Source organism: Sceloporus occidentalis, unplaced genomic scaffold (genome assembly GCF_023333645.1).
Source record: "Sceloporus occidentalis isolate IW3139 unplaced genomic scaffold, rSceOcc1.0.p SCAF_10, whole genome shotgun sequence".
Taxonomy (NCBI): Eukaryota; Metazoa; Chordata; class Lepidosauria; order Squamata; family Phrynosomatidae; genus Sceloporus; species Sceloporus occidentalis.
In genome coordinates, this window is record NW_028316990.1 from 36354694 (window position 1) to 36381491 (window position 26798).

At 43.0% G+C, this 26798-nt stretch overlaps 2 protein-coding genes across 7 annotated transcripts in view; one reads left to right on the forward strand and one right to left on the reverse strand.

The window, feature by feature from the left end:
• Positions 1–26798, forward strand: part of SNX8 (sorting nexin 8) — a 29053-nt gene that overhangs the window by 1272 nt on the left and 983 nt on the right. Inside the window, exons 1-13 of one of the 6 annotated variants that reach the window (XR_016282446.1) lie at positions 3142–3258; positions 8901–9091; positions 11876–11993; positions 12552–12673; positions 13990–14070; positions 14420–14580; positions 14694–14826; positions 15964–16032; positions 17104–17253; positions 18267–18416; positions 18842–18950; positions 19449–19718; positions 22245–22375. Coding sequence is in view for 5 of the 6 variants with exons in the window: in XM_089539618.1 (XP_089395744.1) it covers positions 3204–3258; positions 8901–9091; positions 11876–11993; positions 12552–12673; positions 13990–14070; positions 14420–14580; positions 14694–14826; positions 15964–16032; positions 17104–17253; positions 18267–18416; positions 18842–18950; positions 19449–19531 (1422 nt within the window). In the remaining variant the exon portion in view is untranslated. Of the gene's footprint in view, positions 1–3141; positions 3259–3300; positions 3341–5356; positions 5707–8900; positions 9092–11875; positions 11994–12551; positions 12674–13989; positions 14071–14419; positions 14581–14693; positions 14827–15963; positions 16033–17103; positions 17254–18266; positions 18417–18841; positions 22155–22244; positions 22376–26798 lie in introns of those variants that run through there. The other 5 variants (XM_089539618.1, XM_089539622.1, XM_089539621.1 and 2 more) reach the window with 5 other exon arrangements.
• NUDT1 (nudix hydrolase 1) lies at positions 22353–26542 on the reverse strand. The gene is made up of 4 exons (XM_089539624.1): positions 26389–26542; positions 24978–25136; positions 23448–23593; positions 22353–22778 (listed from the first exon to the last, which is right to left on the reverse strand). Exons 2-4 carry the CDS (start codon positions 25127–25129, stop codon positions 22606–22608), a joined length of 471 nt encoding a protein of 156 aa, XP_089395750.1. The 5' UTR covers positions 25130–25136; positions 26389–26542; the 3' UTR covers positions 22353–22605.

Sequence of the window (26798 nt, forward strand, 5' to 3'; positions counted from 1 at the left end):
TACCCAGACTGTTGGGGGCAAATTAGCTTACTTGCTAATTAGCTTACTTGCTGTTCACCGCTATGATCTTTGGAATAGCGGTATATAAATAAAACAAATTATTATTATTAATTATTATTATTATATATGTATATATACACACACACACATAATATATATATACACATATACATATTATATTAAATATAATGTGTGTGTGTGTATATATATATATATGTAAACATACATATACATATATATGCGCGCGCACACACACACACACATATATAAAACAGATTATATATTATACTGGCTCAGGAAAGGGAATTTAGTTTGTCATGAGATCATCATTGGTCAATGGGTGACAGCTGTAAAATGGGCAAAACCCATTGTAAAGGTTATTGAGAAAGAGATTCAGAACAGGACTATTGGTATGGACATTTATAATTATAATTATACAACAACCACAACATTTATTACAGCACACAGCCAGCACAAAGCAGTAAAAGGCATTCAGGAAATTCAAGGAAAATATGCTCCTGTGTACACTATAATTAATAATTAATATTAATAATAATAATAATTGGATTCGTTTATATACCGCCCAATCACTGGGAATCCAAGCAGTTTACAACAGAGGGGATAATAGATGGTTATAACTGATATTTGCGGATTTGATTATTATTATGTTCTCTCTAGGAATCTCTAGGGTCCTCCAGTGCAACTCTATGGTTTAACTAAAAGTTGCACCAAAAAGACCTAGAGATTCCTAGAGAGAACACTATACTAGGCCTTTGTAGCTCCTTCTCCATTGCAGTTCTATGGTCAGTGTCTGTTGGACGTCAAGACCATCTGCTGAGCCTCAGGACCGACAGCTGATTTGAACCTGGGACTCCCTGCTCCCCGTCCTGCGCTGCAACCATCATTTTGTGCTGTGCCACAAGTATTTTAATGTAGTTTAATTCCCTCCACTCCATTAATATCACACACAGAGAGAGATTTGTGTGTGTGCGCCGTTCCAAACAAAATCTTCCTATATGCGTTTAAATGTGTATCATTGTACATCCCGCTTGCAGAGGCACGTGGGAATATATTGGGTCCCTGTGGAGTCGACAACCAAAATCGTGTTGGAAATATTGATTGTTAAGGTCATTGTGAAATGTTGAACAAACGGATGAGAAGCAGACTAAAGTACTACTGAAATACACAAGTGGCAAAATAAATACGAATGTAGATAAGGCATCGGAGAGCAGAAATGCCAAACATGTTCTCTTTGGATTCGGTTAAGATTACACACATAACGGGATGCTGAACTTTCAGTCTGGCAGGGAAATTAGATTTCGAACCGTGAGGAATGAAACCCGATTCACGAATGCTGGGTGTCAGTCTGAAGTACTTCATTGCAATATCTATCAATGCGGCCCTGTAAGTGTTATGCTGAGAGCGCAAACCTCATTATGGTACAATTCAGCATTGGCCTTTGAAGAGAATTGGACCATTTGTCTCTCCAGCGTTCATCTCCGATAGGGTTTTTATGTGCGATCCTTATTACAACAAAGCCTTCCTGGCATCTCAGAAACATGCATCCTATGTCTCTCCCTGGACAAGCTTTATATTAAATTCCTCCCCTCCGGGGTGTTCCTATTTCATAAGTCTCTGAACCTTGGGTTCTATACTAATGCAATTGTTTGCATATTTTATCCCGAGGTAGACGTTTGTACCCTAAGACAATGTTTATTGTCTTGCAAGAAATTTGTTGCTGTGTGCCTTTGAGTTGTTTGCCACTTATTGTGGTCCTAAGATGATCCATGTTTTGGGGTGTGGTAGATTGCCATTGCCTTCCTCTGAAGCTGAGAGAGTGTGACTCGCTTAGGGTCACCCAATGGCTTTCTATGGCTGAATGGGGATTTGAACTGGACTCCAGAGCCCCAGTCTGGCGCTCAGAATAATTTACCTTTCTCAGTAGACTCAAAAGAAAAACCACAACATGACAAAAGAGATGGGTGTGAATGTGTATATGCTGCTGTGATGCGCACCAGTCAAGTGCCACCCTTTCACAGGACTAGTTCTCACAAACATGTATCTCAGCTGTACATCTTCAGACTATACAAATCACACACATGTAAAAAGCCTAGCATGTGAATAACCTGATCTCTTTTCATTGGAATGTATTTATTTTGTGTGTCTGTACGCACCCTGAAGAAATCTTGGAAAGAAAACCCCATGACTGTTGTTGTTGTTGTTAGCAGCCTTTCAGGCAACCCTGAGGATGAGACATCTCCTCCATTGCGTTCTTGCCCAGATCCCGCCATAAGCCCTTGCCCATAATAACCCCTGATTGAGTCTATCCATCTTGTCTGTGGTCTTCCTCCCTTTCTTCTACCTTCCACCTTTCCTAGCATTATGGCTTTTTCTAGTGACCCTTGGCTTCTCATGATGTGGCCAAAGTACAACAGCCTCAGCTTGACCATCTTTGCTTCCAACAGGAAAGCCCTGGTCTGATCTGTCCAAGAACCTATTTGTTTGTCCGCTTGGCCATCCATGGGACCATCCTAAGTCCTCCTCTCCAGCACCACAATACAAACTACAATTCCCAGGATTCCCTAGCACTGAGCCCGGGCAGTTAAACCATACTCAAAGTGGACTATCTCTGCAGAGTCTGGTTTTGGACCCTTGTCTCAGTGCTAAGGAATTATGGGGCTTGTAGTTCCTGTGAGACATGGAGCCTTCTGTGTCAGAGAGATTTGTGGTGCCACAACATATAAACTACAGTTCCCAGGATTCCCTAGCACTGAGCCAGGGCAGTTAAACCAGTCTCAAAGTGGACTATCTCTGCAGAGTCTGGTTTTGGACCCATGTCTCAGTGCTAAGGAATTATGGGGCTTGTAGTTCCTGTGAGACATGGAGCCTTCTGTGTCAGAGAGATTTGTGGTGCCACAACATATAAACTACAGTTCCCAGGATTCCCTAGCACTGAGCCAGGGCAGTGAAAGCGGTCTCAAAATGGACTATTTCTACAGTGTGTTTAACTTTTGGGGCTTTCCTTCCCAAAAGCAGGGGAGGAATAATAATAAGAAGGCGGAGGAGGAGGAGGGCCTGGCTGGGTGGGAGCCATGAGGGAGGGATGGAAGAAGAAGGGGAGGGCGCCATGGGGACCCGGCCATCGCCTCCTCCTCCTCTCCCTCACATGACTGTCGAGCGAGGAAGGAAAGGAGGAGGGAGCCATGGAGGACGGGGAGCCGGTGGTCCCGGGCGCAGGGGCCTCCCCCTCCTCCTCAGGTAACAACTGAGGGATTGGGAAGGGACAGTAATCGAGCGCAGGCTTCGGGTGGCACGACTAGGCCGCAGCCTCAGAGCTGAGGTAAAAGACTAGGCAGCATCAAGGGACCAAAGCACACCCTGCAACTGAGGAACAGTCCATCTTGAGGCTGCTTGAACTGCCCTGGCTCAAGGCTAGGGAATCATGGGAGTTGTAGTTTATATGGTGGCCCTTCTGAGAGAGAGAGAGAAGGCTCCGTGTCTCACAAAACTACAGTTCCCAAGATTCCCCTGAGCTCAGGACAGTTTAAAAAGCAGTCCCCAAATGGACTATTTAGACAGTGTGTTTGGGACCCCTGCTTTAGGACATTTGTTGTGACCCAAGGCTGAATCTGCACTGCAGAAATAATCCAGTTTGAAACCTCTCTAACTGCCCTGGCTCAATGCAAGGGGATTCTGGGAGTTGTACTTTATTGCGGTACCAGAACTCTCTCTGACAGAGAACCTACATCTCTCTCAGGACTACTGTTCCCAGAATTCCCTAGCCTTAGAGCCAGGGCAGTTCAAAGCAGTCTCAAGATGGACTTTTTGTAGAGTGTGTTTTGGACCCTTGTTTTAGGACGTTTGTGACCCAAGGCTGAGTCTGCACTGCAGAAATGATCCAGTCTGAGACTGCTTTTTGAACTGCCCCGGCTGAGTGCTAGGGAATCCTGGGAAGTGTAGTTCTGCGAGACATTGAGCCTTCTCAGTCAGAGAGCTCTAAACTGCAACTCCCAGGAAGCATGAATTGATATTGATATGAGGGTTTGGAATATGATATGAGTTTGGAATGTCCTGCATTTTTCTTCTTCTTCTCCAGTGTCCTACATTTTGCTGCATCTTGCCTTCCTTGGTGGCAAGGACCTCTCTGGTCCCTTGATGGTCTCCCTTCCAAGGACTAACCAGGGCTGACCCTGATTAGCTTCCAAGATCAGACAGGATCTGGTGCCTTGAGGGTATTTGTGTATATATGTCTTCAAGTTGCTTACTAATTTATGGTGACCCCATGCATTTCATAAGGTTTTCTTAGAGGTGGCTTTGCCAGTTCCTTCCTCTGAAATAGAGCCTACAGCAACTGAGATTCGTTGGCAGTCTCTCCTCCAAGTATCATCCAGGGCTGACCCTGCTTAACATCCAAGTTAATACCATCACATGGGATTTTGTGTACGTTGTTGTTGTTGTGTGCCTTCAAGTTGTGCCCAAATCACGGTGACCCTAAGGCTAATCTATCATGGGGTTTTCTGGTATTTTTAGGATATCTGTGTGTGTTTGTGCCTTCAAGTATTCCTTGGTGGTGTCCCTTCCAAGGACCAACCAGGGCTGAGCCTGCTTAGCTTCCAAGATCAGACAGGATCTGGTGCCTTTAGGGTATTTCTGTGTGTATGTGTCTTCAAGTTGCTTGCCAGTTTATGGTGACCCCATGCATTTCATAAGGTTTTCTTAGGCAAGGAATACTCAGAGGCGGTTTTGCCAGTTCCTTCCTCTGAAATATAGCCCTGGGATTCCTTGGCACTCTCCCCTCCAGGTACCACCCAGGACTGACCCTGCTTACCTTTCAAGATCAGATAAGGATAAGTACCTTGGGATCAGAGCGCGGGGCCATTGCTTCTCTTACTATGTACACTCATCCCTCCACCTTTGCGGCTTTGACTTTTGCGGATTTGGTTATCCATGGATTTTATTAATACGTTCTCTCTAGGAATATCTAGGTCTTCCGGCACAACTCTATGGTCAACATCTGCCAGACATTAACCTGGAGAAGCTACAAATGCCTAGTGGAAGGTTCTCTCTAGGAATGTCTAGGTCCTTTTTGGACTGTGGTCCCCAAACTGTGCTCTGTAAGGGATTTTGGACTTCAGCTCCCAGAATCCCAGGCTATTGGCCGACATGGCTGAGGTTTCTGGGAGCTGAAGTCCAAAATCTCTTAAAGGACACAGTTTGGGGACCACTGTTTTAGGTAGTGTATTACAACGCGTTGTATGCTGGCATCTTCCAAGGGTTTCTGGGTTTGCCAGTTATATACTCTGAGATCTCCTTCACCATGTGAGGTGGGATTTAAACCCATGCCTTCCAAGTACCAGTCTGATACTCTGCTTTTTGCCACCCAACCTGTGTTGTCCAGGTGTTTTAGTCTTCGGGGTCTGTAAGCCCTCACCATTGGCCATGTCAGCTGGGGTTGCTGGGAGCTGCAGTCCACAACACCTGGAACTGAGAAAGGTGGCTCCAACCATTAGACCACATTGGCACTTATCGTTAATAGAATTTTAGTTTCTACAGTACTTGAGCAGGTGTTTTAAATCCATCCTCATAGCAATCTTGTGATACAGATTTCCCTTGTTTTATGGATAGAGAAACCGAAGAAGGGAAACTAACAAGAAGCTCAGCGAAGACCACCCAAATAATTCACGACTCCGCTGGGATCGGAGCAAGGTTCGTCCCAGTTTTGAGTCCAGTGCCATGAAAAATGACATACAGAATATTCCGAGCAACACAGCTGTTTCTTATTGAAGGTTGTTTTTGAGAGAGAAGGAGATTTTCCTGGCTTTGGGCGAAGGGACGAACTCCAGAAGCAAGACGGTCTGCGTCTCGTAAGGAAACTTCACATCAAGTTCATTTTCTGGTGAATTCTAGCCGCGACAGAAGAAAAAATTCTGGTGAATTCTGGCAGAGCCAACGTATTGGGAATTTTTGAAAACACTGCAACGCACACACAAAACCCCCCTTCATTCTAGGAAGGTCTTAGTAGGAAGTTGTTTGAGTTTAAGTTGTTTCAAGAGCTCTTTTTCTAGGAAGCGGAACTTTATAAAAAGCAGTTTTTAGTCAGAAGTGAGCTGCCCTCTTTTCTTTGGAACTGACCTTCAATAGACTGCGTTCCATTTCTAGCTCTTAGGTTTTTTAGATGCTTGGTGTGTTTTCTTTTTCTTATATAGGGTAAGATAGGGGAGAAGAAAGGAAATGCTGATGAATGATCTTTTTTATTGTGTTCAGATTTTTGGCTCTGGAATGGTAGGGAAACATCTGGTTTTGCTAAAGGGAAATCTGGGCTCCCCGCGCTGTTTGGATCCGAAGTCCCCTCTTCCTTCCAGAGTCATGGCTTGAGATAGCAATGGTGAAACCTTGACCGCTCTTCCTGGTGGACTTCTCGTGTTTCCCGATTAGTATTTTCTTTTTCCTGTTGTCGGAACCCTTGCTGTATTGCGGTTGCTACTATGACGTCTGTTTTCTACTTTGTGATACCTTCCACGATGAGGAATGTCTTGGAAAGCATTTGTATGAAATGAATGCTGATAGATTTGCCCAGCGGTTTTGTCTGGAGTCTTACCCTAAGAGAATGCTTTGCTCTCCAGACTTTTCTGGCTGCATAGTTTCTAACTGTGTTGGGATGGACGTCAAATGTTGATGCTTCTCAGAAACACCGTATGGTTAAAATAAGCTTCTCCTTACAACCTTGCGTGTAAAAAGCTTCCAACAGGATCTGGCTTTCCACTTTCTTTTGGAAGGCCTAGATGGTTGGATTCTCAGGAGATGGAACCATGTCACAGAAGAAGCGAACTACAAAAACGTGGGGTCAAGAGTGTGTAAATAGCAGCTGGGGTGAAAACAAATATATAGTACTGATAGGATTGCCTTTGTGTGGTGAATATTAGGCCTGGCCTTTGGGCTGGTGAATGAGCTGCCTTTCAAATAGTGGTCTGGCTTGAAATCCTATTTTCTTGGGAGCAAGGCCTCAGGGATCCTAGTTTAAGTGTAACACAGAGTTCAGCTCCAAGGAATGGCTGTTTTATCCCTTAAGACACTAAATGCGGTTTGATGAGAGATCCTGGACAAGCTGAAGGTACCACAACAACAAATGCGTAAACAAACAAATGGCAAAAACATAGCCTAGAATCTCAGTTCGTGAACTAAACCTATGATTGCATTTCTTTCAAGGGTTGTGCTGCAATGGTGAGGGAAGGCAGACATGATCTATTGATTCTGAGCAGCCCTTTCCCTCCAATGCCTTATTCCTTTCTTGGCCACTAAGTTAGTGGTCTTTTCCCATCAGCTGTCCAAGTCCTAGTTTGCCAAGGCTGCCTCGCTCCACTCCTATTTCCCTACCAGTTGCCCAAACTGAACACCATAGATGCTCTTTGTCCATATCTGTCTTTTGCTTCTCATGCAGGTAGGCATATCCAGCCCATCGTTTGTTAGTTGCTGACTTTTAGTTTAGGGGTGACACTAGTAACAGTAACCTCAGAAATAACAGTATGTGGAGGGATCTTGTAGCACTAACTTAAGACATTGGCAGCATGAGCTTTCATTGACTTCAGTCTGCTTCCTCAGATGCATTTGAGGAAGTAGACTTAAGTCTATGAAAGCTCTTGCTGCTAACTTCTTTTTTCCAGTTAGTCTCAAAGGTGCCACAAGATCCCTGTACATACTGATTCTGCAGACTAGCATGGTTATATATTTGAATTTTACTACTCAGAAACAACATTATGAACTGTAAAGTCGAAGGCTTTCATGGCCGGCATCCATAGGTTTTTGTGGGTTTTTTGGGCTATGTGGCCATGTTCTAGTAGAGTTTCTTTCTGACGTTTCGCCAGCCACAGATGCTAACATTATGAACTGTGCATAATGTGTAACATGTTCTGTTGATACGCAGTATAGTGAAGCAATACGTTACAAGGTGCATGATGTTCTATGGTAAGAAACAAGCTTTTAAGACTAAAGGGAAGTGGTCAATATCCATAGTAGAATGGGTGCTTTTCTTGGTAGTTCCCAGGTTGTGCAGCCAACTGAAAAACACCAGACTAGAGAGCTAGACAGGCAGTAAAGCCTTCTGTTTTTAGAAAATACAACCATTGTATTGTCTTTTTAATGACTGTTGAGGGTTATTCCACTTCTTTTCTCCTCGATTGGTTTATTACTTTGAGACATTTAACTGCTGTATCCTGCATTGAGAATATTGGCACTGAAAAGCTGGTTTATAGCTCTTAAATTAAGGGGATAGATTGCCTTTCCGTCCCCATCTGGGAAGTGGATTTAGTAGAGGAGGTTGAGAGTAGTACTTTGTTAAATTACCAGTAGTCTTCATGTAGTTAAATGTGATTAGTGGGGAACTTCTGATGTTGTGTTAATTGACATTCTCTTGTGCCCTAGCTTTTCTGTGTCCCAGTTTGATGCAATGAAACATCCGACAGAAACCGTTTAGAATGCTTCTAGCTGCACCAGAGTTAAAATAATAGTTCCTTTCCTTCTACAGTTTGTTGTTGCCGGAATCCAAGAATGCCGACTCAGGGATTCGCTCAGATTCTTGTCTTAGTGGGAGCAAGCTCTGCAGGAAATACAGGCCTCTTGGTTGGCTTACAGTGTAGAATTTTTTGGCATTTGTCCTGATTGAGAAGAGAAGCCAGGGTTTTTTTAGCTTGTAGGTGTGAATACAGATGTCCCTGATGTTAGTTAATGGGAGGGAGGAGATCATGTCTCTTCACTGTGGGCACGTCTGATTTGGAAGGAGTGGCGTTCTGGGTGTTTCTGAACTTAGCTTTCCCTGCAAGTACCACAGGTACAACTTTATGTTGTCAGAGCGGTTGTTTTAACAGTAGCATTTTCTTTAGCATCTTATTTTTTTTCTCCCGTAGACTTGGCAAAGCCTCTGATAAGTGACTTGAAAGAACCCGAAGAATCTCCGATGCAGACACCGCCAGGAAATCCGCTAGTTCTTTCTCACACCTTGCCGGAGCTGCTGAGCAAGGACACGGTGCAGGTGGAGCTCATCCCTGAGAAGAAAGGCCTCTTTCTCAAGCATGTGGAGTATGAGGTTTCGAGCAAGGTAATGCCACTCAATGGCTAGCAGGGAGAAGAGTGGGAACCAGTTACTGAAACTGCTTTTCTCTAGGGCGGTTGCTTGATTGAAAATCTCTTGGAGGGCATCCCGACTGATTGAAAAGACCAGAAGCTCCCAGATTTTGTTCTTATCTTTTCTGATTTTATACTGGGTTAAAATAAACCAACCTGAGGAGCTGGTATAAAAATTCTCTGATTGTACTGGGAGTGGACAGAAAATATTCTGGGATAAACAAAACATTGATAGATGTGCAAAATAAAATCGGAAGGAACAGGGACACAATCAGGGACTTTGTGGTCTGTTAAATCAGTCTGGATGTGCCTTTATGTAATTAATTTTATGCTGTAATTTTTCTTTACTGGATACAGAGTACATTGTTGAGGAAAATCAAATGCTATGGCAAACAGATGTTTTTCACTTCTTGGGGGAGCACTGAAAAAACCATGCTAAGAATTTCATCCAGTCTGACCCTTTGCAAGCGAACGGGAGAAATTCATTGAGCTGGAAGCATTTTGAAAAGTTTACTGCAGTCAGTCATGCATCAAGATGAGCAAGCTGTTTTTCCACTTTAAAAGTCAGTGTGCCTGTTCAGGCAAGAGCGAATGACTCCAGTAAAGACTTTCAAGAGCTTGCACATGTCTGTGTCTGCTGTACAGTCCTTAGGATTGCAGCCCTTTCCATTTATGTTTTCCTGTTTGATCAGGAGGATGAGATTTGTTAACCAGTTGCTGATTGTCCGATATGTAAAATAATTGTTCGCAGAGCTCAATATAATTTGGCCACACAGTGTTCCTTATTTATATGCACCATTTCCCTTAATGCTTCCTCCTTTGTTAAAGGTAGCTTACAGGATCCAGAACTGATCCCAGTCATCATATATTTTGGACTGGACTGTCAATAGCACGTTTTTGGAAACCAATATTAAAATTCATTTGTGAGATGACAGGATAAGCTGTTTTTCTACTTTAAAAGTCACATATGATGGCAATCCAACTTGACTGTCAGAACAGCTCTTTGGCTGTTCTGAAAAATACAGTTCCAAGGCAGACAACAAGTTAATATTAACTTGTCCTTTGCCAACCAAAATATGCACAGCTACATATTGAGGAATGTTAATATGGCTGTATTAACTCTGGGGTGGTTGAAAGGAGTGTGATCCATCACAATAATGGCAAACTTCACTCTTGTTGGATTGGCAAACAGAAGAACATTGTCTATTATGGTATATGTTCAACAGTGACTACTACCCTATTGCAATCAGTGGAAGCAATGGTATACACCCTGCATATCCCGTGTTGTGTTTGGGGTCTCCATATTTTCATATCTGGAGGTCATAATGATTTTTGGAACACCATGCAGATTTCCCATGAGAAAATAGCGGAGACCTAAGGATGTGTAAAACCCAAGTAATGCTGCAATCAAAGCTAAATGGGTTACTGATTGTTTCTGCTCACCCCTCGCCATGTTCCCAGCTAACTTCCCTAACCTTGGGGTTGTCCTCATTCAATCACTGTTGTTGTCACCCTAAAGTTAAGGCCGTCAACCAGTCCGGAATCCCACTGTCAGTTCCTGGGAAAGCCATTGGGTCTTTGTTACATTGCTAGAGATCATCAAGCACGCCCCCAGAGGCTTCTGAATTCACTCAAACTTGGAGTCCTCCTCAGTAATTACTGATATGCACAGATGCCAATGGTGCTAAAATTACTCAGCCTCTTGCAAGCTTAAGCTAATTCCCCTGAAGGGAAGCTGATGCCCTAGCTGAGAACCCCTCCAGTCTCCCACCTTTCTTTAGGTAACTGAGGGGCTGGGAGTACCCTTTGCCAGGTTAGTCTGGTACATCAACTGTGACACTATTTAAAGAATGTTGGTGGACTTTGCCTCAATGTAAATTAGACTGCCTTTGAAGGCAGTTCAGTAGCTTCAGTGTGTGCTAGATGGTTGAAACAAGATTTTACCAATTAACAATGGTTCTTGTATATTTCTAGGCCTAATTCAAGGTGCTGGTCATTGATCCTTAATGCCCCAAATGACCTGGGCCCAGATCATTTGAAGTTGTCATAGGACTCTTTATTGTTGTGTCACAATAGACTAACTTGGCACCCTCCCCATTTAAAAGATAAAATCTGTAATACATTCTGACAGCTTGGAATAACAGTTATGAAAGCCGTACTCCTTGTTGCTGCTTTTGTAACTTCAGGAGTAGAGTCTTCTTAGCCAAGCTTAAAAGGTAATAAAGAAAGATGAAAGACAACAAGGAGGTGTCAGAACTGTCAAAGATTCTGCACTTAACAAATTCTGTGTATGTTTCATGGCCAAATATATCAGGTTGGTAATTGTTTAGCTGCTGTTGGCATATTTACTCATTTTTAGCAGCACACCTGGAAGAAAATACTTGAAGGAAACTTTGCACCACTGTGCTTAGTGGCAATCTAATTGCAAATGGGATTTATTGTTTCTTTTAAAGTCAAGAACCATGTAGATGGCTTTAAAAAGAAGTTAGGGCTGATATCTGAAATAATTATTTGTGCCTAGAGGCAGTATATCTTTGAATTCCAGGTGCCAGAGAGAAATGGTGGGTTGGGTTGGTAGGGAGACTACTTCATTATGCTGTGCTGAAAATGGTCCAGAAGCATCATCAGGTTAACAACAGCTGGAAAGGGGATTCTAGGCTAGATGGACTTTTGGTTTGAACCAGCACAGTGCTTGTCACTAGAGTGCACAAACTGTAGTGGTGGTCCTGCAGAAAAACTTAAACCATCTCTGTTTTAGCGTTTCAGGTGTTCAGTGTACAGGCGGTACAATGACTTTGTGGTGTTCCATGAGATGCTTCTTCAGAAGTTCCCTTACCGGATGGTCCCTGCACTTCCCCCCAAAAGAATGCTTGGAGGTAAGTCTTGGTCTATTGGGGAGGGAGTATGTCAGTGTGCCAGGCTTTGGATCCACTGGTCTGCTTTCATTTTCCATCTGCTCATCACTCAGCTTAATAAATCCATACCTCTCTATCATGCCGCAGTCTTTTAAGACAGAGCAATGGACTTTGCAGTGGCTTATTCGTGATTTGTGAATGTAAACCTAATGGCAAAAGACCAGGAAGTGGAAACATTAATTTGCATACTAACTTCAAATCATGGTGTGATATCCTGTTCTGGCTGCCCATAAGAAAATATGTACAGTTTACAGGCAAGCAAAACTTCAGACACTGTGAGAAACAAGGGCTTGGTATTATATCTGGATGCAGTTTTTGCTGAACATTCCCTGTTCATTTAAAGTTTGCAAATGTGGACCTCACAACAAAGAAGTAAAGGAGGGTTGTAGTGGTAACTGGCTGGTCACTGAGCCATTATGCAATTGGCAAGGTTGGTAAGTGGGCAATGCTCAGTGTGTGTATAAATAGAATCCCCTGGAGGTTCATGTTCTTTAACATTCACTGTTTTCTTTCCTGCAGCTGACAGAGAGTTCATAGAGACAAGACGGCGCGCATTGAAACGGTTTGTTAACTTGGTGGCTCGACATCCTCCATTCTCAGAAGATGTACTTTTGAAGCTCTTTCTCTCCTTCAGTGGGCCGGTGAGTCCTCTGAAAAGTTCTCTGTGTATTTGGGTGTGTAGAAGGGGTTTGTATTATGTGGGCCAGGAAAGGTCTTTTACTATTGCTCCTTCGGTTTCAAGTATAATCTTGACCAAGAAGAAGTTAATAGGAACACAGCATGCTGCCTTATAATCAGCCATAAGGAGGAGGCATAGCACTTAAAGTGGTATCAGGGTGCTATAGATTTACAGTGGATATAAATAGGTTATCTTCATTTTTTAAAATCTTCAAGAAATTGAACAATTGCAGAGGGAACAATTCTCTCACTCTGTCTCTCGCTTGCAATCTTGAGGGCTATGAACATATTTCCAAGAAGGAGTTCTCTGCAAGGTTAGCTGTTCCACCAAATGTTGTAAATTGCAGATAGGTTTGGATTATGTGTCCCTTGCGTCCTGTTAAATTTGATTAAAACTCCTTTTAATACATCTTGTAGCTTTCAGCTTGATCTGTTTTGATGTCTTGAGATGATACTGTGTATGTATTGACTAGGAATGAACAGGAGGAGGCTTGAGGAGCCTATAAAAGAATGTTTGATACATGGAGGAAATGTTAAGAGCACCAGAAATGTTTTTATGGAGGAGATCCAGTTTTCTGTATTCCACCTTCTTCTTCCTAACATCAATCAGGCAGCTGTTTCTGCTTTTTTACAAGCAAGGGTTTAAGTTTATGGTCTTCTCTTCATTGGGCTTCTGTGCCTGATATTCAAATCGGTGATTGACTCTGAATATGTAAATAGAACATTACTGCAATCTATATATATAAAACTAACAAACAGCTTGGCATACAGCAGGATGCAGTGATTCCTTGAAATTTATATGAATGGAATTGAGGTAGGAATGTTTGGAAATGAATTTTTGCCCAGTCATAGCCAGCACCAGAAGCTTCCAATCCAAGCACTAGCCGGAGTGTGATCTCTTATCCAACTTCCCCACTGCTCTCTGAAATTATGGGAAAGAGTGAATTACGCTCAAGGAAGAGTAAACAACATGCACTTGCTAAAGGCCAGTCTCACAAAGTGGAGGGAATGGGCTCTGAAGATCTCTTTCCCATAAAAATCTTGGGAGTCGGCTTTGTTTTCAGCCTTGCTTGGATGTGAGAGGTCAGCTTCCTCTCTGCCTGCCCCCATCTCAAGCAGAAGCAATTAAATGTTGGAATATTTGCTGAGAGAAGCAAAAACGCTGGAATGGAACTCTGGTCAGATGCTGATTTAGGGTAGACCACCTGATTGCTTTTTTTGATCTCCTTTTCTCCTTATCTTTTCTTTTTTTAAAAATCTGTTTCTCCTGCTTTTCCAGGATGTGCAAAACAAGCTGAGAGAGTTGGTCCAGGGCGTGGGAGACGAATTCATGACTTGCAAACTAGCAACTCAGGCCAAGGTATCATCTATGCAGTGTGACTTGGGAAGCCTCCCAACTGTTGGAAAATAGAGGTGGCATTATTTCAACAGGAAATTTCCAAGGCTGCTTCTGTGATAAAGCTACTTCTATTGCCTACAAACCTGCACAGCAAGCCTATTTAAATCCCACTGGGCTGTGTGCATAATCTCCTGTTGGTTTGAAGAATGTTTTGTGTGGGGAATTGCAAAGAGATCTATGATTGGCATATTCTTTTTTTTCCTCAGAGCTTGCAAACACCTTGCTTCTTTTTGTGATATGTACTTTATGCATTTGGCAGCTGTCTGAAGCTCTTGTAAGAGCACTCGACCTATTTTGTGCTCTCTCTTAGGATTTTCTGCCAGCTGACATCCAGGTACAGTTTGCTGCTAGCAGGGAGTTGATCCGAAACATCTACAATAGCTTTTACAAACTTCGGGACCGAGCAGAAAGGATAGCTTCCCGAGCCATTGATAATGCCTCTGACCTCCTTATGTTTGGGAAGGAACTGAGGTAAACAGACCTAAGCTGAGAGATCTTTCTCACAGCCTACAAGTTTGAGTAGACTGTGAATATGTGGAACATGCTTGCTAGATCCTAATGGTTTACTTCTTTTCTTCCTGTAGTGCTTTGGGCTCTGACACAACTCCACTCCCTTCCTGGGCTGCCTTGAACAATAGCGCTTGGGGCAGCCTCAAGCAAGCATTGAAAGGCCTCTCTGTTGAATTTGCTCTGCTAGCTGACAAAGCTGTACAACAGGTGAGCTCCTTCTATTGCTTTCTTATCCTTTAAGAAGTACAGTGAACTTTGTAGCTGGTCCTGTCACCCAGAGCATTAACTTAATTTTTAAAAGTAGTTCTTTCTCATATTGTTTGTTGGATTGGTAAGGAAACTGTGTCCCCATGTGTTAAATTCCTTTTTAAATTTCAACGGCATTGCCCCCTTATTACCAAACAGTTGGGAACCTATTACAGGTACCTATGGGTGCATCTACACTGTAGTTTGACACCACTTTAACTGCCATGGCTCAGTACTGTGGAATTCTGGGGTTAGCCATTTTATGGAATATTTAGCCTTCTGTGTCCCGTGTCCTCACCAGTTGTGCCTGTGGTGGTGGTGGGATGGAGAGAAAGCCTTGAGCAAAGGTGGATGATGTGCACCTTTTTGGACCTCATACATCAATGAAAGGAGAACCCACTAAGCTTTCCATGCCTCCCTGAGTTTGCAACACTGTCATAGCATTTGGGTGTGGAAGTGTGAACATTTATATGAAGTCACCTGGCTATTCTAGGAGCGTTTTGAATGAAATGATAACAAGAGCCCTACATGACATACATTCATGCTCTCTTTTCAAGAGCTTGCAGACATCATTGGTTTCTCTTTCTCTCTCTCCATTGCAATTTGTTATGTGCACATTTTGACAGCTGTCTAGAATACTTGTAGAACCAGCTTGTTTGAAAAAAAAAATGCTTGGAGTTGGGAACCATGCCTGAAGCAGTGGTTATATAAGGCTAGCTGGGCCCCTCTTGGCTCCACAGATCACCTGATTCAACTGTGATGTCAAGCTGCAGTACATCTTCCAACTATTATTCATGACACACTGCAGATCAACAACTGTCTGCCCAGTATTTTCGTCTGCGTGATCTTCATGGCTTAGATTTAGGCACTGGGCTCTGTTTTCAGGTTCCTTGTTTAAGCTACTTGAAGAGTTATTCCTTTCCTTTCCCTTCCCCAGGCCCTGCTTGTGTCAGGAGCCTCAGCCATGAAGCACTTAATTCTGAGCCTAAAACCAAGTAAGCCTTAGAAATGGAGACTTGGAAATGGTCTCTGGGTGTGGGTGCACTGCTGGCCAAATCCACACTGTCTCTTTCATTCACTTGCCCTTCTGCTTTCTAGGGTAAACAGGAAGAGAATGATGTGGTGGAGAAGCTGAACCTTTTCCTGGACTTGCTCCAGTCTTATAAAGTGAGTCCTGCTTTCTTCCTGCCAGTGTGTGAGTAAGTTGCTCAGAAAACAGCTGTGTGAGTTTGCTGGAAGGGCTTGCATCAGGCCAGAGGAAGACCATCCAGGGAGTTCACCATGAGACTGAATTAGACACTGAAAGACTGAGCCAGTGACAAGCTGGGCTTTTCTCAGGGCTGTTTATGTATTCTCTGTATCTGGGATGTGTGGCGGAGGAAGGAAATCGGTATTGTGACAGGTTGAATTTTGATTGCTGCCGAAAGAGCTTTTAAATGGACGAATGCTGCATTTCCCCCCTCTTTTATTTTTAAATTCTGTTTTAAACAATTTGTGTTTATGTATTAGTGTGGTTTTATTGTAACTAGGGAGTGTTATTCATGGGAGACAGACAGGATATAAAATAAACACAGTAAACACTGATAGGAAAGTGGGAAATAAGCATAACCCATACCATCATAATATAGATAGAGGATAAAAGCTGAAGGAGATTGGCTTGCCTAGGGCTGCCAGTGAAATCGTGGCAGAGATTTGAACTGGAGACTTCTCAACTGAACTGGTGACTTGCTTGGCCATTTTACTGTATTAGTTCAGTGTTGTGTTGAGAACTGATGTCACTTGGGAGGGTCGGTAAAGGTCAGACTGCTGACTGGAAAGGCACTTTGCTACACTCATTAATACTTCTGCTGTGCTCATTATTCTTGCCCTTGACAGTTTTCTTTGCTCCCTAACGCCATTCAGTATTTAATAAACCTTTTTAAAAAGAGGATAATTCAAAAGCTTTATTCAAAAAGCACTGTAGAAAAGAAATGAAAAAGCATACCCGACCAGGACGGGCATCTTATGGCCAGCAAGCAACACACAGATTCCAAGCCATATTTTTTAACTGTTCATTGGGGTGAAGGCTTGTTCAGAGGCTTGAAATGTTAGCACTCCTTTATATTTTTAAAATGAAACTGATTTAAAATGGTGTCAAATTACATTATTTCTGCAGTGCAAATGCAGATGTAGTCACAGAACATAAAGCTGTTATTAAAAAGACCAACTTTCTCATCCCCCACAACTTGATTTTTGCAGGATCTGTGTGAAAGGCATGAGAAGGGAGTTCTGCACAAGCACCAGAGAGCCTTGCATAAATACAGCATGATGAAGAGGCAGATGATGAGTGCCACAGTACAAAATAAGGAGCTAGAGTCTGTGGAACAGCTGGAATCCCGAATTGTGGAGGTACAATCTTCTTTTGTATATACATGCAAATAATCTTCCTTTAAATCGGTCAATGCCAGGTACAGACTTATCTCTTTGATTCATTTGTGGTTAATGCATTCTGCTCAGAGTAGCACACAAAGTGGCGTATGAGCAACAGTTAAAACAGGGAAGAGTTTCAAGCCATCTAAAATTCCTAAGAGCAGCCAGAAAATAAATGCTACCAGATTTAAACAGCAGGAACATATCTCTATCTGACACAGTAAGCGGAAAACATCTGCTGATAGAGCCATATGTTGGCACCAAAGCCAGAAAAGATGGACCAAAAAGCACTCCACTGCATAGACAGCATGGTTCACTTTGTCAAAGACAAAACACTTGAGTACTGTCTGCTTGGTAGATTGAAGGGAATGGAAAGACTCTTTTTAAGATGGAAGGCAAAACTCTGTAAGTGACCAACCTTCTACCCTCCTTGGCCATTACCTCTGTTAGTAGACTGGCTGAAGTTAGGTGTCCATCTGGAAGCCCACAGCTTTCCCCTTCTTGAGAGTTGTGGTTGTAGTACCTCTGTAGTACCACAGACTTTGAGCCAGGTATTCAGGAAGCAGCACTTTGGACTGGGCCAGGAAATTTATGGTAAGCTACAGCATGTAATGTAAGAAAGGAGTATGCTCTATGTGGCCTGTTCTGGTTGAGAGAGAAGACAGCTTCCCCAAGTAGACTCATGGCACTCCCCTCTGCTTGCCCCAACTCTCCTTCCCTCAAATTGGTATCTTGGCTGACAAAGAAAATCAGTTAAGTCTGTCTTCTGCTATCAGTGTAATAGTTGCAATGGTATTATGTCCAGTGAGACAACCTCCCATGACTTGTTTCCTCATCTAGTATGTTGCTCCCACACCTAGATGTCCAAGGGCTTCTGTTGTGGACATTCCTGAAGTAGAAGAGCTGACCCATTCAATGGTAGTGTCAGAAAACACTGTTGAGAAATGCCTTTTCTGTATCATCATCCTAGTTATTATTTTTTTCCTTCTCAGCAAGAGAATGCAATTCTGACAATGGAGCTGCGTAATTACTTCTCCTTGTACTGTCTGCACCAAGAGACCCAACTGATCCACATTTACCTTCCTCTCACATCTCACATTTTGGGGGCCTTTGTCAATTCTCAGATCCAAGGCCATAAAGAGGTAAGAGTGCTTTTGAATATTTTGTCCTGTTCTGGGAGCTGGAGTCCAGAAGTGTACCTTTTCCAAGCTCTGATCCTGCCAAACCTTCATCTTCCTCCAGATTTTTTTTTAAAAATCATCCTTCAGAGTTCATAGTCCATAGACTTGGTTAATGCAGAATTCCTTCTTGGCCGCTGTCTACTCATTAATGAATAAGAGGAGAAATTGTTACAGTGTGGAACCAGCCAGCCAACCAGCTATATCCTCTTCAAGGGTACTCCATTCCATTCCCCTTCCCATTTGGTTCTCCATTTTATACACAGACACCCCAACCTGTTTTCATGGCTAGTTCTTTATTAATACCTGTGCTGCCTTAGTTGTGGTCCCTCATGTACCTTTCAGCTTTTCTTTAGTGACAGATAACATCATTTTCTTCTTTCTTCTAGATGAGCAAAGTCTGGAATGAACTGAAGCCCAAGCTGAGCTGCCTCTTCACTGGATCCAGCAACATGCAGGCGCTGCAGTTGTCACCACAAGATGGCAACCTCTTTTCTAGTTAATGCTTTTGGACTCTAGTGTGTGTATGGATGTATGTTGGGGAGATCATGGGGAGGGCCTACACAACTTGTGCATTTACAGAGTTTGTCTCCCATTGACTCCATTTGTACTTGTTGCTCCTCCTCTTTGCTGCTTTGAGCTGCTCCATGATTTATGGGCTGCCTGGAAACAGTGCATAGAGCAAAAGACTTTCTCACCTTTTAAATTATTTTTAAGTTTCCATTTTGAAGTGTTTCATGGTGGGGATTAATTTCCTTATCCAAAAAGCTTTTGTTTGTACTACATTTGACAAAGTGCTAGGAACCTTCTATTGCTGATATACTCCAGGGTGCAGAACCTGTAGCCCTCCAAATGTTCTTGGACTTCGGCTCCTGCCAGCCCTTGCCAGCATGCCTAATGATAAGGGATGATGGAAATTGTCATTCAGCCTGTGGAAGGCCACAAGTTTCTTAGCCCTCTTTAATTATATATCCTGTCATTTGAATCTCTCCCCAGACTTAAGGATTGATCCTAGTCAAGCAACTTCTCACACCAAGCTCCTGAACAGAGTATCTGTGTGTGTGAAGGAGGAGTCATAGGCTCTTAGGCAGAGTTCATGCTCTGCGTACAAAAAATCCCACATTCAGTCCTGGACACCTCAGTTAATAAAAGGATAAGATGGCAAGTGACAGGAAAGTCATTCTCTGTCTTGAGACACTGGGGAGTTGCTGCTAGTAAGAAGAAATAACATTGGACTAGCTGGACAAAGCAGTGACCTGATATAAGGTAACATCTTATATGTTTTGATTAAAACATTCCTGATTTTGCTATTGGCAATATTTTTTAAGACCACTTTCCCCCACCTGGCATCCTGCAGATATTTTAGATTACAGTTTCCTATACCTCGCCAGCACATCTAGGGGATGAAGAAGACAGGTTGGAAGAGGCTACCTTGAGTTAAGGATGAGCAAATGGAAGTACCTGGGCCAAATCTGGCCCCAGGAAGGACACTTTGCACTACCCATTTGCCAGCCTAGAGACAAGGCTAGAGAGAGTAGCATCTGTGGCACTGAGGCAAATAATCAAACCACTTTGCGGGTGAGGTTTGACTACCTTTCCCTTAAAGTGGTCCTCCAGCGAGGCACTAAAGGGCTGTTTGGAACGAGACATTTTCTACATGATAGTGTTTGTAGAAAATGTTTTGGCACTCCTCTTTGAACTCCTGTATGTACATTTTAATTGGCATACATACACTAGGAAGCTGAGGTTGACTGTGACCTCTTCTGGTTATGCAAGGTGGTCTGTCCCAATATGTGTCAAATGCACACTGGTGAAAAGCAGGAGATCAAGGCATTTTGTAAATCATGCGCATGAAAAATTGCCTGTCTTAGGAGACAAAGCTGAATTTATTAACAAATGATGTGTCTGAAGGACTAATAAAAGTCCAAAGACACATGCCCTGAGCCCCACACCATAAGTTGACAGGCCATTTGAAGACACATGCATATAAACACTCTCAGACAAGAGTCTGACAGCCCCCCAAACCCTCTCTGGCATTGAATTATTTGCCTATTTAGGACCAAACCAATAGCCCAGGCTGGCCTTGGGGCTTTATTTATAGCTTTCATAAGCGCCATGGCATGAGCTGGGCTGAAACCATGCCATATACATTTCTTTGTAGACAAAGGATGTGCCTTATTCTTGATGTTGTGTGCCTTCAAGTTGTTTCTGACAATGGTGATCCTATTACAGGTTTCTTGGCAGAACTGTTTAGAGGGGGTTTGCCCTTACCTTCCTCTGAGGCTGAGAGAGTATGACTTGCCCAAGGTCACCCAATGGGTTTCCATGGTCAAGCGAGGATATGAACCCTGGTCTCCAGAGTCGTAGTGCAATGCTTAAACCAATACACCAAGCTGGCTCTCATATTAGTATTCTTGATACGTTAATGTAGAATATTTTTTAAAAGTTTTTATAATGGGGATTAAAAGTATTAATCTTTTTTTATTTCTCCAGTTATTGCAGTGAGGATTTTTCTTTTCTTTTTTAAAAAAGCTATTCAGATAAGCTATTTGTTTTGAAGCTATAAGAGACCAGGCCCTTCCCTCTCCCAGAAATTGTTTCTTCAATGAAAAACAGCTTGGAAGGGCTGTAAAGAAAGTGAGAAGTATAGTAAATAGGGACGGGTATTGGGACGCAACTAAACAAATGGTTCATTGTGCCACCAAACACAATTGGTGCTGGTGCGGTTGGTACTGTTTGTGCCAACTGCAGGCCATGCTTTACACCAGCAGGACCAGTTGAGTAATGACTTATGTGCATCAAAGGTTGTCCATTGACCCTGCTGAGGAATCACTCAGTGGCTGTTGATTTTTGTATGCAACCTATGTTATCAAGCAACTGTTTCTGCTCATGCTGTGATGGCTGGAAGTCAGGGAAAATGGTGGTTACTGCAGCATAGCTGGGCAGAAAGCAACTTGCCTGATTCCTCTCAGCCGTTATGTTCTTGTGACACCACTTTGGTTGAGTGAACTGGCACCAGGCCCAGCAGCATTTTTCCCTGGGTTTGGGAGTCAGAGGTTCTATGGGAGTCTCTCAGTGTGCTAATTTTCCTTCAATTATTTCCCTCTCAAGGAAAAACCGCTGAATTCGGAAAGAACACATTAGATGGCTTAGCAGCCTGCTTCAAAGAGAACATGAGTTTGTGGTAAAATAAAGTGTGTTTCAGTCTGCTAACGCTGTCCTCTAGAAGCCACATATGCCTCACTTCATTAGGACTGAACCAAAATCTTTGCAAGCAAACTGCCTGGTCTGTATTGTGAGAGCAGCTTTTGGGGTCTTTATACTTCTTTTGAGGCACTTCTGCACTCCTCATTTTTGCTGTGACAGACTAGCAAGGCTAACCCTCCCCACTAGAAATTTAGACTTCTTTTGAGGAATCCATAAGCTTCAGGGAATATGCGCAATAATAGCCGTGTCTTAAGGGGAGAACTGTTTTAATGGCAAAGGGAGACATCTGCATGTCATGTGGAAGAACTGCCAAACAAATGTTTAACCTTGCCTTGGATTTTACTAACTTGCCTTGGATTTTGCAAATGTTGGCTTTTTTTTTAATGAAGCACTTTATCAAACTGCAGGAATTAGGATGTTTTAATGCAGCTGGTAGACTAAAAAAATGTTTACAGATGATGACATTCCAAAAAAACAAATAAACCAGCTATCAAATGTTACAAAAATATGTATTTGTAAAAGTTGTATAAAATGGTGAAAGTTTTTCCGCTGTAAATGTGTTATTCATTTTCCGATTGTGCTTAGTCTCTCCAGTCGTTGTATGAGTGATGCATTTCATCATGCCACCAAGTAAAATGAGCCAGCAGTGATAGCAAAAACCCAGCCAGAAGAGAGTAGTACCTCATAGTGTCAAAGTAATAGCAACATGGATCGAGGTAGGGAACAACAATAGATTAATATACAGCCATTGAACATGCATGTATAAGAATGGTCCTTTATTTTCCTACAACTGTTGTCTGCCTAGTGTCCAGTTGTTACTGAGTTGTTTCATTTGCTAAGGAGCTGATAACAAAGGCTATTTGTATGAAAGTTGGCTTGCCTCTTTGCCCAATATGGGCTATGGTTTAAATTCAGCCAGGGAGCTTGCGTTGTTCTCAGCATCTTCTTATACCTTCTCCACCTCTTTCAGGGTGTAGTCTAAGATCGTGGTCTGTCCCTGGAACTTAAAATAGCCAGTGAACAATTTCTTTTGGAGCAGAAGAGGAAACCAGTAGATATCATCTGGCCACATGTTCTTGAATGGCACCTGGTCTAGTTCAAACCACTGTGGGCGCATTTCTATAAAGGGAGTGGAAATAGATAAAGAAGAATTAAAGATGGAAACAGATCAAGCTTAGCAATCTAGATCAGGGGAGAGTGACTGGGGTAGGCTAGGAGGCTGCATCGGACACCCCAGGAGAACGTGGAAGGTTGTACCCCAGCCCACCCCATCAGTAGATGAATGAATAAGTATGGGTTTTCCCCCAAACACCCTTTAGGAGGCATTTTCACCGTGTTTTTAGACCTTTCTGTGCAATTTTAGGTCCAGGGCAGGCCTTTTTAAACAACAGGAAGAGATCAGAAGTCGCTTTGTGACTTAGAAAAGGCTTCTCCAGAGGGAGAGGGGGGAAATGTGGAAGAACTTCCCCCATGTCTCCTAGAGGGCATTTTGGGGCCATGATTCCCTGGGTGCCGAGGAGGCATCCAAAGATGGTGGAAATACAATCCACATCCTAACTAGACAGCATTTTGGAGTATTCATATTTTTTTTAGTCTCAGGGGTTGAGGAGCCCACAAAGATGTCCCTGGGGTAGCCATATGTATCTTATGGGCTCTTCAGAAGCATAACATCTCAAATTGTTAAATTTTAATAAATCAGGAAGAGTATAAAAAATTGCAAAGCACAACCACTTCAAGAAGAAGGAAAGGAGGAGCACAACCATGCCGCCCTCCCAACTTCATTCCTACCGTCACTTTCTGTGGGATCTCCTTGGAAACTGTCAGCACGGAAGATGTGGACCTCCATCAGCTCTGTGTTGCCCACAAACTCAAAGGTGATCTTTCCCATCTTTTCTAGAGAGTCCACTGTCAGTCCACTCTCTTCCTGTAACTCCCTGAATGGTTGGAGCAAAAGTAATGCTGATATTCTGGGCAGAAAAAAAACCCAAAACCAAAACCTATTCCCCCACTTCCAATACAATATCCATTACTAAATCTACTTCCATCACCTCCAGTGAAGCCAGTTATCAGTACACAATGACGCGTGCAAATCAGGTGTAAGCTTTGAGATCACATGCGTGTTCTCTCTCTTTTCTTCCCTTCCATTTTAAATGCCATGGCTCCATCCTACAGAATGCTGGGATTTGTGGTTTTGTGTGGCATCAGCACTGGCAGAAAATGCTAAAGATTTTGTAAAACTACATATTCCATAGGATGAAGCTATAGCACTTAAAGTGGTGCCAAACTGCATTATTTCTACAACGTAAATACACCCTGTGTCACTTCATCCTGCAATTTAAACTGTTTTCTATGGCCCTGACACTGGCAAAACTATTTCATTATTCTTCCAACCAAGAGTAAATTGCTAATACTTTCCAAGCTGATGGGTGTTTAGCTGATGCTGTTAATTAGGCCTGTCTTTAACATGAGAAATGCAAGCAGCTGGATATTTCTGGCAGTCAGTTCCCATTAACGATAATGGGAACCCTGACTATGGCCTCAGCATCTCTTTGGCGTTTTTCTGATGGCTTCCATTTTTCAGAATTACCCCCTTGATTTAATGTTTTGGCTAATTTTAGAGCATATTCCTGGAAAGTGTGCTGACAGCCTCTAAAAGAAAAGGCATCATCTCGGCCACAGAGCTAATAGCTTCACACTGCTGGCTGTGATAATGGGGCTGTTGTGGAAGATGTCACAATAGCTTCTGCAGGGCAGTTTGAAACATTTGTGTACGGATTGCTTTCCTGAGCAGCAGAAAGAGAGGAAAGGCGTCTGCAACGAAGATGAGAATCAGTTAATAATTAGAGATGGTTGAAGTAACTTGTTTTATGATTCTAATTAAAAAAGATAAAAAGTTGAAATCAAGTCAAATGTTGTGACAACTGGATCTTAGAAGTCTCACACTGATATGGCAGTATGAGTCAAAGTCAATTTGATGGCAAATAAGAACAGATTACAGTTGGCCCTCTGTATCCCCAGATTCCATCATCCACAACTGGAAAATATTTTCCCCCTCCTCAGGAAAATCCAAAGAGCAAACTTTGATTTTTGCCATTTTGAATGAGGGACAGTAAAGAAGGAGAGAGAATGTAACCTAAGTTTCAAATAATGTTTACCTAAATGAACTTGTGTATTTTTGCAGATAAAAAAATGATCTCTCTCTACAAAAAAAAGTGCATATAATAAAAAAGAAAAATGACAGTCCCTTAAAGACAACATGAAGACCTGTGCTTTTCTGGTTGTTTAAAGCAACTGATGTAGAAATATTTCCATTCTCACCTTCTCGCTGCCTGCTCAATGGTTTCACCCGGCTGCACTTTCCCTCCGAATCCATTCCAGAGACCAGCCCCAAAGCCACGTTTCTTCATGCCCAGCAGGACTCGCTGTGGCTGTACCACCAGCACCAGGGTGAATAACTTGGTCGTCAGCATTTGCACACTGTGAGAAGGACCCCAACTATCGGTCACACATTCAGTAGATTACAACAGCGAGAAGGTTTATAGCAAACATCAAAGGCCATTCCTAAAGGTTGAAGATACCCCCAAGGGCCATCCAGTCCAATCCCAATCTGCCATGCAGGAACACACAATCACAGCACCCATGACAGATGGCCATCCGGCCTCTGTTTAAAGGCTTCCAAAGAAGGAGACTCCGCCACTCTCCAGGGAATGCATTCTGCTGACTAACGGCCCTTACTGTCAGGAGGTTCCTCCTAATGTTGAACTGGAATCTCTTTCCCTATAGCTTGCATCCATTGCTCAGTGTCATAGTCTTGAACCCCAGACTCACCACTTGGAGGCTGTTGGCTCCAGGCTCAATAGGCTTAAGGCTTTAGTTGAGGAGAGGCAGGAAAGAAATAAAAATGATGATGATGATGATGATGATGATGATGATGATGATGATGATGATTATTATTATTATTGAGAGTTCTGGTAGCACCTTTGAGACTCAATGAAAGAAAGAATTGGCAGCATGAGCTTTCCTAGACTTCAGTCTACTTCCTCAGATGCATTTGGTGGGAGTGCAAGCCAGGTTCAGACACACACACACACACATATATATATGCCATTGGTATCGGAGGATATTCCATACACAAAGGATTTATAATTTGAATTGGCATCCTCACATACCAATGGTGTGTGTGTGTGTGTGTATATATATGACTGTGCCTGGCTTCACTCCACCAAATGCATCTGAAGAAGTAGACTGAAGTCTATGAAAGCTCATGCTGCCAACTTCTTTCTTTCAGTGAGTCTCAAAGGTGCTACGAGATCCCTCTACGTACTGATTCTACAGACTAACATGGCTATATCTTTGCATTTTACAACCACCATTATTATTATTATTATTATTATTATTATTATTATTATTATTATTTAGAGTCCTGGTTTACAGACTTTAGTCCTCCAGCTCTTTTGGACTCCAGCTCCCTCTGAGATTTTGGTGGAGTCTCCTCCTTTGGAGGCCTTTAAACAGAGGCTGGATGGCCATCTGTCAATGGGGATGCTTTGATTGAGGGTTCCTGCATGGCAGAAGATTGGGGTTGGATTGGAGGGCTTTTGGGGGATTTCTTCCAACTCTATCGTTCTTTGATTCTACCCCAAGGAAACCCCAAGGAACCCCTGTTTCCCCTGCACTGAACTTTCCCCTCATCCTCTCCCTCCCCATTCCTTTAATAAGAAACCCTTACCTCTAAAAGGCAATGCAAATGGGAGAGGGGTTTATAGCTTGGGAGCTGCTGGTCTGGCAACAAGGCGGGAAACAAACCCGGAGGAGGAGGGTTCAGGAGGACAGGCTCCTCCTCAAAGAGGAACAAGGGGAAGATCTGGCTTCAAACCTCTCCCTCTCTCTGATGCCTCAGATGGGGACTGATTCCGAGGCGGAACCTTGGAGCAAGGGACTCTGTTTCCGGGGAAACTTAAGCGGACGGACCCTTTTGGTGCAACAGCGAAAAGGGTCCCCCATAGATTTCCATGGAGAGGCAAGTATTGAAGAGCAGGCAAAGGGGACTCACAAGGAGGGTGGCCATGCGTCCTCCTTTTCCCGGACACGGCCTCCATTTCTGTCCAGGAGGAACTCCAAAACGTCCTCCATTTTGAG